This window comes from Bison bison, unplaced genomic scaffold (genome assembly GCF_000754665.1).
Source record: "Bison bison bison isolate TAMUID 2011002044 unplaced genomic scaffold, Bison_UMD1.0 scf7180017864378, whole genome shotgun sequence".
Lineage (NCBI taxonomy): Eukaryota > Metazoa > Chordata > Mammalia > Artiodactyla > Bovidae > Bison > Bison bison.
Window position 1 is genome coordinate 3346245 of NW_011494950.1, and position 13620 is coordinate 3359864.

A 13620-nucleotide genomic window follows, 5' to 3' on the forward strand; every position below is an offset into this window, starting at 1 on the left:
TCCATTCTGAAGGAGATCAGCCCTGGGATTTCTTTGGAAGGAATGATGCTAAAGCTGAAATTCCAGTACTTTGGCCACCTTACTTTGACTCATTGGAAAAGACTCTGATGCTGGGAGGGATTGGGGGCAGGAGGAGAAGGGGCCGACAGAGGATGAGATGGCTGGATGGCATCACTGACTCGATGGACTCGAGCCTGGGTGAACTCCGGGAGTTGGTGATGGACAGGGAGGCCTGGCGTGCTGCGATTCATGGGGTCGCAAAGAGTCGGACATGACTGATTGACTGATCTGATCTGATCTGATATACCAGTAAATCTATCACCACAATCTATACCATAAACATATCCATTACTTCCAAAAGTTTACTCATGCCCTCTTTAGTAGTAATAGTTATTATTACTATTATTTTGTGATAAGAACACCTAACAAAAAAATCTACATTCTAAGCAAAATTTTAAGTATAAACTACAGTATTGTTAACTATCTGGAGAAGGAAATGGCAACCCATTCCAGTATTCTTGCCTGTAAAATCCCATGAACAGAGGTGAGGTGCCTGGTGGGCCACAGTCCATGAGGTTGCAAAGAATCAGACACGACTGAGGAACTAACACAGACTGTTAACGATAGGTGCTGTGCTGTATAGTGAATCTCCAGGATTTATTCATTTTGCTTCACTGAAGCTTGTACCCTTTGATTAATGCTTTCCTGTTTTGCCCTTGTTTGAACCCCTGGTAACCACCATTCTGTCCTCTGCTTTTATGAGCTCGATTATTTTAGGTTCCTCATATAAGTGGGATCATGCCATATTTGTGCTTCATCTGGCTTATTTCACTTAGTAAAACATCCTTCAGGTTCATCCATATTTTCTTAAATAGAAAGATTTTCTTCTTATTTAAGGCAGAATAATACTCGACTATATATGCAAAACATTAAAAAAAAATCTATTCATCTGTCAATGGACATTTAAATTCCTTTCAAGTTGTGCTTTTTGTGAATAATGCTGCAATGAATATGTGAATGCAGATATCTCTTCAAGATCTTGATTTTCATTCCTTTGAATATTTACCCAGAACTGGGTGAAGAAGTGAAGTCACTCAGTCATATCCGACTCTTTGTGACCCCATGGACCATAGCCTACAAGGCTCCTCTGTCCATGGAGTTTTCCAGGCAAGAGTACTGGAGTGGGTTGCCATTCCCTTCTCCAGGGGATCTTCCTAATCCAGGGATCTAATCTAGGTCTCCTGCATTGCACGCAAATTCTTTACCAACTGTACCAGCAGGGAAGCCCTTTTATACAAGCTCCACTTAAAAAAACTCGCTAAAAATTATATTAACTACAAAGCAAAAGAGCTCTAATATTAATTTTGTATAGTTTTCAAAAGATAAATATGCTTTAAAAAATCATACTAAAGTGAACTTAACCAACATTAAGGGGCTTAAAATTATATAAAATTCAGTGAGGTTCATTATAAATAATAGACTAAATTCAATAGGTAAGTAAAGTACTAAAAATATAAGCCTCATGTTATATTATGGAAGTGATACTAATCCTCTCAAGACAGCATCTCACATGCTTCCATATACCTCCTGTTGAATTTCAGCTAGACTAAAATGCGGACAAAGAACTCTTGCCAGAATAACATAACAAAACAATGACTATTTTGAATAAGGCCCTTCTTTGAAGTCAACCCAGGTTTCAACAGAATCACTAACCACAGCTCTTAATATTGCCAAGGATTTTTTCCTTTTTCAATTTCTATTACCAAATGATTAGACTACATTTCCTACCCTCAATGATTCATTCTAAGTCTCATTCATAAAACGAACTGTAACCAAATCATATTTTCCATTACCTTGTAAGAAAACTAAACAACAAGAAAACCCATTGACTTACCATTTCCCTTCTTCGTTTTCATATTGTTGGACAGTATATCCAAACATGTCCTCCACTGGGCCGCTGAAAGTCATTGAGTTTTTCACATCAACATTGAATGACACACAGAAGCGTAGAACAACTTTAAGAGAGGAAACAAACATCTAGTTACATAGAGTTAACTACGATTCCATTATGTTTTGAATTATTAAGGCATTCTTGAGGTTACCATTCAAAGCTGGTGCTTATTACAAAGAGCAATGACGCTCAAAGAATGGGAACAACCAGAAAGGTCTGCAAAGGTCTGTATTACTGACTGGAAATCAACCTAAAGTATTAACATTCAAACACATTCCATAGTAATTTAGTATCTGTACCATTCCCAGAACCAAAGATTTCAAAATGCGTGGGAAGGAGCTGGCAGAAACTCATATGACTAACGCAGTCACAGATAGGTTTCCAGTAGTTATCCCTAGATCAAACCGTGGCCACTAAGGAAATGTAAACAGCTTCATTTTCACGTTTTGACTACAGAGGATACAAGCATCACCATTTAAAGCCTCGAAAGAGGGAGCTTTCTCATTGCTGCTTCAAAAAGGAAGGCAAGCCGACTGTTTCCACCCAGAGATGGCCTTCTATGCAGGCTTGAGGTTTGCTCTGCTTCCATCTCTGAATCAAGCAGGGTGGGGAAGCTTGTACACTGAGGTCTCCTTATTATGTTGGTAGTGATAGCCTCACAGATGGAGAGGCTAAATATGTTGAGATTAAATTAGATGATTCATCTAAAGAGTTTACTCAATGCCTGGTACATACTACATATTAAATGAAGGTTGCTGCTGCTGCTGCTAAGTCACTTCAGTCGTGTCCAACTCTGTGTGACCCCATAGACGGCAGCCCACCAGGCTCCCCTGTCCCTGGGATTCTCCAGGCAAGAACACTGGAGTGGGTTGCCATTTCCTTCTCCAATGCATGAAAGTGAAAAGTGAAAGGGAAGTCACTCAGTCGTGTCCGACTCTTAGCGACCCCATGGACTGCAGCCTACCAGGCTCCTCTGTCCATGGGATTTTCCAGGCAAGAGTACTGGAGTGGGGTCAATGAAGGTTAAACCTCTTCAATTTTTTTTTTTGTTTGTTTGTTTGTTTGAAGTTCAGGTAATCCTTTATTGGTGAGGTTCTTTTCTAAAAGGGTTCTACTGCTGCTACTGCAAAGTCGCTCCAGACGTGTCCGACTCTGTGTGACTCCATGGAATGGAGCCCATCAGGCTCCTCTGTCCATGGGATTTTCCAGGCAAGAATACTGGAGTGCCCTCCTCCAGGGGATCTTCTTGACCCAGGGATCAAACACACATCTCTATGTCTCCTGCATTGGTAGGCAATTTCTTTGCCACTAGCACCACGTGGGTAGCCCTAAAAGGGTTCTTCAGTTCTGTTGCTGAGTCCCGCCTGACTCTTTGCGACCCCATGGACTGCAGCAGGCCAGGTTTCTGGGTGGTGCCAAATTCTCTCAAATGGATGGTGTCAAATTCCATCTTTGGTACTGGTTTTTAAAGCATACTTGTAAAGTTCCAAAGAATTCCCCTCCTAGATGTAACTAAAAATTCTTCCCGAAGAATATGCTGTTATAAAATCACACAGCATCATAAGGTGTATTGAGATGATTAAACTCACTCTTTTGTGTTTTACAGCTACATGTAAACAGAAAAAATTTTATTTCTTATTCACCGTATACTCTTCCATAAATATAACATAAATTCAGACTCTAACTCATTCCAGGCTCTAATTTATAACTTTCAAATTTTGGTAACTATATTAAATGCTTATTTGATGCAGAAAATTGTACATAACTTAGAGAAAATTATTCTTCATAAAAAGATATTCTGTATACTTTTATTTATAAAGTCTTCTTTTGATCTCCTGACCTAGAAGATCTCCTCACTTCAATATATTAAGGGCTTAACTATTAAGCCCTCTTATTTAAAAAAAAAATCCCTCATAGAAATAATTATTAAATACTACCTACATCGTAAGTACAATGTAGTGAGATTTTTTTTAAAAGTACTTAAAGGTAGGGACTCTTTTTCATCTTTCTTAACCTTGTACACAAGGCTCCTTGTACACAAATGGGCAATAACATATTCATAGAATGAAAGATAACATATTGAAGGAGAAAATGTGCCAGTTGTCAATAGATACGGACTGGAACTATTTCATCTTAGTTAAGGAAGACTTTATGGAGATGGAAATTTTCAAGTTAGATTTTTAAGGATAGGGACAGATACAGCTTGGCAGTGAGATGAAAATGTGTCCCAAGGATTTGAGAGAGTCTCTGCAAGAAATAAGATACAGGACGGGACAAATATGGTTACAAGATCACAGAGGGAGATTTGCCTGGCTGGTGTGGAAGATGCAGGAAAAGAATGGATGGGTAGCACAGGTCCACTTATGTACATTTCCTGTTCATTCTTCAAGGATGATGGCGAACAGCTGGTTACCATCTTCTGCATAATGGCTTTTCATGTATTTGAAGACAGTTTCAAACACTGTTCACTCTGCTCCAAACTAAATAGTACATGTTCCAACTCTTTTCTCACAGTTTTTTTGAACACTTTCAACAGATTATTTTTGATATGAGAGACACAAAAAATAGTTCTCTAAACAGCAGGATTTCTCAGCTTTGACACTATTGACATTCTGGCTCAGAAAATACTTTGTTATGAGGGCCTGCCTGTGCAAGGTAGGGTATTTGACAGCATCCCTGGTCCCTGGCCGTACGATGTTAGTAGTTCACCCTGAGTCGTGAAGATCAAAAATGTCTCCAGACACATGTGCAAAATCACTGTACTATATAGATAAGGAGTAGAAAACCACTACCAATGATTTTATCAAAGAAGGTGCCTGAAAACCAATTGTAGTCTGCTGACCAGCGGCTACTGCATCATGTGGGAGCTTGTGAGGGATCTAGAATCTCAGGCCCTCTCCAGATTTCCTGAATCAGAATCTACATCCCAACAAATTCCCCAGAAAAACAGACTTCTGTTAAGGTCTGAGAAGTATGGGTCTGTAGCATGGTACCCCTCTTTCATAATGTTGATGCAGGTAACAGAATTTACCTAAATTAAAACTACTCATCATCCTTTAGGAATACAAAGGGGAAAGGATTTCCTTTAATTAAGGTCAACCTAATTAAAGAAATTAATTTAAGAGGTCAACCCCTCTTGAAAGATTTTCCCTGAAGTTCATCATCTTCAGTATATGTGTGCATGAGTGCTAAGTCACTTCAGTGGGGTCTGGTTCTTTGCAACCCCATGGACTGTAGGCTCCTCTGTCCACATGATCTCCAGGCAAGAATACCAGAGTGGGTTGCCACACTGTCCTCCAGGGGATCTTCCTGACCCAGGAATCGAACTTGTGTCTCATGTCTCCTGCACTGGTAGGCGGGTTCTTTACCACTAGGCTTACCTGGGAAGCCCCATCTTCAGTATGCTTCCCAAAGGCTATTCACAGTGCTTCTCGATATAAGAACAAAAGTTTTGGTTTCCTTCTGGGGACCTGTTTGTTTATTCTACATGTTGTGTGGAATGTCCGGGGGTGTGTGCTGAACTTTTTTTTTTCATTTCCTGTCCTCAGAATTCCACAGGCAATTTGCCCAAAACGATTGTAAATCAGTTTCTTTCATGTTTTCTAAGACACCAAGGAGCCTGAAGCACAGGAGATGACATTAAAAAAAAATAGTTTACATCTTGTTCTTTCGATTTAAAGGAGCGCATAAACAAAAGTAGCTTCTCGTAAATTTTAGTACAATGTTCACATTACTATATTCAGTTATCTTGGAACTTCATGTACTAGAAGTAAAGCAAAATCACACTTATTTTTAACCAAAGTTTAAAAGAAAACAGCAAACAGACTGGGGTGGCTTCAGGAGCAACATGGGGAGAAAATGATGGGAAAAATACACAGACAATAATCAGAGGTCAAAAGTAAATTCTGGTTTCCATGTACCAACAACAGAGAATTTTTCCTTTAATATTATTAACAGCTACATAGTATACTTATTGTGTGTTACACCTCACAAGCTCCATCTCATTTAATTTGCTAACAAGCCTACAATCAAATACCACTATTATTACCATTGGACAGAAGAGGAGAAGGAGGCTTAGGATGATAGAGAAATTTGCCTACATTTCTTCAGGACTCCCAAATCATTTACATTAATCATTTATTGCAATGTGGGAGACCTGGGTTCGATCCCTGGGTTGGGAAGATCCCCTGGAGAAGGAAATGGCAACCCACTCCAGTATTCTTGCCTGGATAATCCCATGGATGGAGGAGCCTGGTGGGCTACAGTCCACGGGACGGCAAAGAGTCGGACATAACTGAGCGACTTCACTTCACTTCACTTCACTTCACTAATCACTTAGCACTAAAACTGGGATGAGTTAATAGAAGGTAACACAGAGATGGGTTTAGAAGAGAGGCTACTATGAGTCCATGTAATTCCATCTTCTGAGGAGCAATTTGAGGGGGAGGCTCTTTCACAGTGGCCAGGGCTGGGAGCACGTTCAGAGGGAGGGAGGGAAAGATTGTAATAGAGAGAAGTCATGGCTACAGAGCTAGATAAAGCTGCAAAAGGGACTTAAGCTGAAACATATAGGTTTAGGTTGCAGCAGCAGCAGAAAAGAAGTGGAAAGACTTGCTCCTCCTCAAATATGGTGATGTGACTTATACATCTAAGAGCCAATAACTGAAGAGGATGCTGAGATAGTTGGTACTGAAAGATAGCTCTTATAAAAGATCAGTTTGTGCAATTTCTTTACTCCAGGATGGAGTATGATGACAACAAATGAGAGAAAGACAACAAATGAGAGAAAGAGAGGGACAAGAAACCTTCAGTTGTATAATGTCTTATGCTTACAAACATTTCCATATAAATAAAGGTATTGAGCTAGGCAGTAAACTAAGATTAGGAGGAGAGCAGTCAATACTCTCTTTTTATGTGTTGGAAACGAGCTCACAGGGGTTAAGTGATTTGTCCATGGTCAGGCTGTATTAGTGGCAGAGATAAGACATCAACATTGGTCTTCTGAGGTCAAATCATAGACTTTCTGTGACTACAGTGTGATTGAGTTAGGTTAATAAAAATAAAAAATAACAACCTATCTCAACAAAACCCTCATATGGGCCCATGAGAGCTCTTAATCACCTTGTAACTTTGAAGCATTTGAGGATAACAGGCAGGAAATAAAGGGGGCAAATTCTGGGCATCTCTAGCAGGCATTGACTCCCCCGTGGAAGGAAGGTCCCCCTCTTGCACACATCCTCTGAGTTCTCAAAAAAGTCACTGCAGCCTGTTTTATTGTTTTCTTCTAATGAAAAAAATTTTGTCTTTCACAGGGTGATCCAGAAATTTTGATGTAGTAATATCTAGATTAGAGTATTTAATAGCCAGAGGGATTCTGAATATTTTAAACTCTAAGCCCAAGGCAAGAGGGTATCAAAGAAATGCTGACTAGGACTGTGTATCCAAATGATCTTGCTTTCTTTCAGCAACTTCCTACACGTTTATCCAATCTAGAAATAACAGAAATCATGCAATTAACATTACTTTATTATTTTTAAAGAGTGAAATGATACAGTATTGAGATAGAAAATAATATAGTGTTATTATATTATAGTTAATTAATGACTTTTAGAGCAAATTCCTTGATACTATAGAAAGACGGTGATCTTTAGAGATATATGAGCCTGGGCTTACACCTAGCCCTTTATCTTATATTATTTATTCAGTTATTCATATTTATTAAACTACTCCAAAATATTAATTAAGTCTTTATTTTGGGTTGGATATATGCTAAGCCCTGGAGATAGTTATAAAAAGACAGTGCTCCTGTTTTCACAGATCTTAGAGCCTACCTGGGAAAAAAAATGGCAAGTGAGCCCCAGTTTATCATATTTCAAATAAAGGTATAAATACCTTCCATGTATTGGCTGCTGTGAGATATACAAAGTATTCACGTAGCAATAGAGAATGCTCAATCCTCTACTGCTTTCAGAGGTAGAATTCAAAGAGTCACTTTACCATCTGGCATTTGAGTTTTCTTTTAGAAGTGGATTTCCCTCCATTCTGATGACCATTTGTATCTTGAAAAGTGATACAGATGTGTTATATCAATGGGGGCAGGACAGTGGGTTCATTGACTCATTTCAATAGCGAATTTCATGTTCTTTAAACCCAGCTGCAATGACATCTGTAAAGAAAATCTAAGATGAGGGTGTCAGGCCTTCCAAGTGGAAGGGCCAGCTGACGAGGAGGAGCACAGGTGATCCTGCCTCTCAGTTAGATCTCTTGGATTCTCAGCTCAGTCTCCCAGAAGGTGATGCATATTGCTGATGTCACCCAGGCTCCGAGTCAACAGCAACTTGAGGCTTCTCTCACGTGTGGCAATCTACTTCCCTCTAATCGACTTCAAACATGATATTTGCATTGCTAAGTCACTTCAGTCGTGTCTGACTCTGTGCGACCCTAGGGACTGTAGCCAGCCAGGCTCCTCTGTCCATGGGTTTCTCCAGGCAAGAATACTGGAGTGGGTTTTGCATACAAGTTCCTTTAAAAGGTAAAATTTGATCAAGAGTTTAAGTGAATCTGTCCACAAAAGTGATAGCACTATATAATTCTAGTTGAAATCTGAGATAATTATTTTTATAGCATTGCAATCTTGAGAAGGAGAAGCCAAAGAACTCCAGTGGTGAAGAGTTGGGAAGTAAAAACAGAATGAAAATAAGACAATATTAAAACCTTGAGCAGAAAGTATAGGATCAACATGTGTTTGGAAATGTCATCATATTTTCAAATACGGAAAATCTACATTTTTCTGGGAAAAAACACTCTACCCAACTCAGAGTCTCCTTCAAACAAGTGGAACTTGCTTATACATTATGTAAAAAGAAAACCTGGCTCAGTCAATCTCACCATTCAAAGTCCTTTCAACAGAAATGATGTAATATGTCAGCAAGATATCAACCTCCATCAGCAAGTCCAGAAAAAGCCAATCCAAATAAACACCTCGACGTTCAGGCATTTTCCAAGTTTCATCCTGGGAAGCTGCTTTTTAACTTCGGCTTGCTATAGTGAGCAAACTGTTTTGACTTCCAGTACTAATGTCCTGTGGGCCTCCAGTGACTACAAGTGGTATTTGAACTTCAAAGTGAGTTATGTGTATAGTCTGTATATGACTGGTAGGAAAGAGGCAAGGAGGTCTAATTCTTGGCACACAGTAGGTGTTTAATACAAGTTTGTTAAATGGGACAGGATAGAATAAACAGAGAAATGAAGATTTTTAGTATAAAGGTCACTCTGGCTGTAAGAACTTGTCCCCTTTCAGAAGTGCTACCCAGAATATTAAACTCCAGTGGAGTGTTTCCCAAACATCCTTTGTTAAAAATCCCTCTTATAAATTTGTCTACATAAGTTTGTTCTTCCGCAGTGTTTATTTTCCTTTGTAGTATCTACAGACATCTGCTTTTTTCCCCCCATATCCTCCCACCACAAAAAATTGCCTGCTTTGCCAGCTCCTCTCAGACTCCGCCTTCTCCTGAAAATCTTAAACAGTCTCAGAACTCAATGCTGCCGTCCTATCAGCATCATCTTTTGGCTCTGTGTTTTACGGGATAAAAAGCTGTAGAACCTTAGGGGTCCCTGGATCTCACTGTGGGAAACACAACTTGTATGTTTGTGCAAGCAACATGAGCACAGAACTCTGCTTTCCAGCTGCTGGCATCCTGAGAGCTGAACTCATTACTTTTTGTGGCTACACAGCACGGGAGAGCTGCATATGGAAAGGCATATTGCAGTTGCAAACAGAGTGGGATTGGACCCTATTTAAGTGTTCACCCAGATATACGACATATGAAGTCTTTGGACATGTGAGAATCAGAGGGAATGTTGTGTTTTTGTTAATGAAATCCTTTCAATGAATTTTATTAACTTATAAATAATTTCTTCTCAGTGAAACAGTAAGTCATTGCCAATTTTCAAGTTATTTTTGTTAGTATGTACAGCAAGTACTTTTCAGGGCCAGAAAAATAAAGAGGTAGTACACACTATAAAATAAATGGTTTTCAGTTTACCTAGTAGCTTTAACTGGCAATTTTCAATTCCAGGCTCTAAGAGATTCCATATTGATTCTTTTGTATCATTTAATGGGACAATTTTTCTGGATGGCTTTGTTGTTGGCTTTTGAAAGCCATACACATGTCCAAGTGTGTGAAGCATGGTTACTATTTCAGATACTTCCATTGTTTCTCTGGGGACAGTGAGTTTATCCCAGTTTTTTTATGCTTATTTGGTTGTTAATGCGTTTAATAATGGGCTTCTCAAGTGGCACTAGTGGTAAAGAACCGGCCTGCCAATTCAGGAGACATAAGAGACTTGGGTTTGACCCCAGGGTTGGAAAGATCCCCTGGAGGAGGGCACAGTAACCTGCTCCAGTATTCTTGCCTGGAGAATCCCATGGACAGAGAAGCCTAGCGGGTTATGGTGTGCTGCTGCTAAGTCACTTCAGTCGTGTCCGACTCTGCGACCCCAGAGATGGCAGCCCACCAGGCTCCCCCGTCCCTGGGACTCTCCAGGCAAGAACACTGGAGTGGGTTGCTATTTCCTTCTCCAATGCATGGACATGAAAAGTGAAAGTGAAAATATAGGATCACAAAGAGGTGAACATGACTGAAGCGATAGCACTCACACATGAATGCTTAATTACTCCAATGAAAATTAGGCACTTGAAAATCATTCCTATACTACTTCATGCATATACTACTTCATGCATATACTACTTCTTTGCTTTCCTGACTTATCAAACTATCTGTTCCGCATACTAGCAAAAATAACTTAGGACTAGCAGTGCTTTACTGGCTCATATATTTCACTAAGAAGAAATTATACGTGAGTTAACAAAATTCATTGAAAAGGATCCGTTAAGAAAAGTACAACCTATTATTCAGGTTCCTTCTTCTAAGGCATCAAATGGACAGAATGTATATGGTAGCTGGGTAAGACTGAAACTGAATCAGATAATATAAAAAGAGTGAAAAGGCATCCTCTTTTCTTAATTGTACAATTTGGAGTTTAGAACTAAAATTGTTAAAACACACCTGTGTGTAACAAAAAATAACAGGAATAAACGTAAAAGAATAATCTAAAAATTTCAAATATATCTTAAAATAATTTATTTAGATTATTAAAATGTAAAGATCAAAAGTTTAATGCTTTTTAAAAATATGATTGTTTATAATCTAACAGACATCCTTCACTTAGTGAAATTCCAACGTGAAAAAAGTCAATTAAATTAGGCTGTCATTATTTAGATTGGAAAGTAATCACTGGCATTATGAGTCAGCTATAATATTTTTTCAAAGAGGAAGAATGCCTAGGCTTTTAAAAATGTTGTGGTTCTTTATGCAAGTTCTTAAGAACACAATCAACAGATGAAATGAAGTCTAACTACATTTTAGTTTGCTGTGGATCATGAATGGCTATTAAATGTAGCTTGTCTTAACCTCTCATTAAAAAAAAAAAACCTTGTCATATTGCTCAGAAGCAGCAGGCAAAGTGTGTGTGTGTGTGTGTGTGTGTGTGTGTATACATATGTGCTTGTTTATAAAAAATTAAGAAAAAAATACAATAAAAAATTAAAAATTTAAGAATATTTATAATATTCTTTTGGAATACATTTATCTAAATGCTTTCTGGTTTTGACACACAAGTGGTCAATTATTAACATTAATAAATTAAGGGCTTCACGAAACTAACCAACAAAGTATGATATATAATATATATAATAAAACACTATGCAAACTTCAACAGTATATTTCAACCAAACCCAAAATCTGTAAGAAAACAATTATACTACACTTGAAAATCATTCATATATTACTTTATGCATATACTACTTCTATGCTTTCCTGACCCATCAAACTATCTGCTGTGAATATTAGCAAAAATAACTTTAGGAACTAGCAGTGTTACTGGCTCATATATTTCACTGAGAAGAAACCAGAGTTACCTACTAGCTTTTTTTTTTTTTAACTTTACAATATTGTATTGGTTTTGCCATATATCAACATGAATCCGCCACAGGTATACACGTCTTCCTCATCCTGAACCCACCTCCCTCTTCCCTCCCCGTACCATCCCTCTGAGTTGTCCCAGTGCACCAGCCCCAAGCATCCAGTATCGTGCATCGAACCTGGACTGGCAACTCGTTTCATATATGATATTATACATGTTTAAATGCCATTCTCCCAAATCATCCCACCCTTTCCCTCTCCCACAGAGTCCAGAAGACTGTTCTATACATCAGTGTCTCTTTTGCTGTCTCGTATACAGGGTTATTGTTACCATCTTTCTAAATTCCATATATTTGCATTAGTATACTATATTGGTATTGGTTTTTCTTTCTGGCTTACTTCACTCTGTATAATAGGCTCTAGTTTCATCCACCTCATTAGAACTGATTCAAATGTATTCTTTTTAACGGCTGAGTAATACTCCATTGTGTATATGTACCACTGCTTTCTTAGCCATTCATCTGCTGATGGACATCTAGGTTGCTTCCATGTCCTGGCTATTATAAACAGTTCTGCAATGGCCATTGGGGTACATGTGTCTCTTTCAATTCTGGTTTCCTCAGTGTGTATGCCCAGCAGTGGGATTGCTGGGTCATAAGGCAGTTCTATTTCCAATTTTTTAAGGAATCTCCACACTGTTCTCCATTACCTAGTAGCTTTAACTGGCAATTTTAAATTCCAGATACTAAGAGAAGACGTTACTGATTCTCCTATTCCATTTAACAGGCCAATTTTTCTGGACAGCTCAGCTCTGCCCCTAAAAATATGCTACCACTTAAACTAAAATGTTTCTGTATAACTATGTCCCTTTCTAGCCACTTATTATAGCAATTTTCCATTATATCATTCACTACCAAACATTCTCTTCATTCAGTAGCCTCTTGGTACCTCTGTTCAATTTAAAATGTGTCTAGTTTATCAAGAGGAAATAATGGAAGCTAAACAAATACAACTTGCTATTCACCTGAAAAAATTTGGAAAATTAATCAGAAAGTATTTTAATGGACATTGGGGTTTGTTTATAAGAGTTGAAAAAAATCTCAGTAGCCTGGAATGTTGAAATATTTCAGAAGGCAAGTGTCAGCAGAATGCCCATTTTCTTTTCAGTGAAAAGAGATGATTTTTTGATGCTTTCTTTTTTTGTACTGAGATAGCACTAAACTTTGTTTTCTTAGCTATGTTGTTCTAACTTTCAGCACTTAGAACATAACAGTTGAGCACTAACATCCTTGGATTCAAACTCTATTCCTATCTAGTATCATTATCTTGTATATCCTTTCCATTTGACTATTAGGGTATCTTGAAATGAAAGTATATACAGATGTTATAGTCAATATTCTGAAGAACTGTCAGCCAATATTTTCCTTACATGGAAGCATTCTATTACTTAGAATCAAAACTCTAGTACTTGTACTAAGTACTTGTTACACACAAGGATCTTAGAATTTAAGTAGAGGTTACTTCTGGACTGGAGGAAAGGTAAGGAGGAGAATAGGATCCAAAAAAAGATTTAAAAATGCGGCTTTAGCTGTGTTTTAGAGGGAAATGCTTACTTCTCATTCCTGATGCTTCTTTTCACGGGGAGGGAACTTCACAAGCTGCAGTATTTTCTATTTCTGTACCTGC

The 13620-nt window shown here is 38.3% G+C and overlaps 1 protein-coding gene across 1 annotated transcript in view; it reads right to left on the reverse strand.

Annotated features, from left to right (window-relative positions):
• ITGA1 (integrin, alpha 1) overlaps positions 1-13620 on the reverse strand; it is a 180208-nt gene that overhangs the window by 112923 nt on the left and 53665 nt on the right. The window contains exon 2 of the mRNA XM_010857177.1: positions 1895-2015. Coding sequence (XP_010855479.1) covers positions 1895-2015 — 121 coding nt within the window. The remainder of the gene's footprint in view (positions 1-1894; positions 2016-13620) is intronic.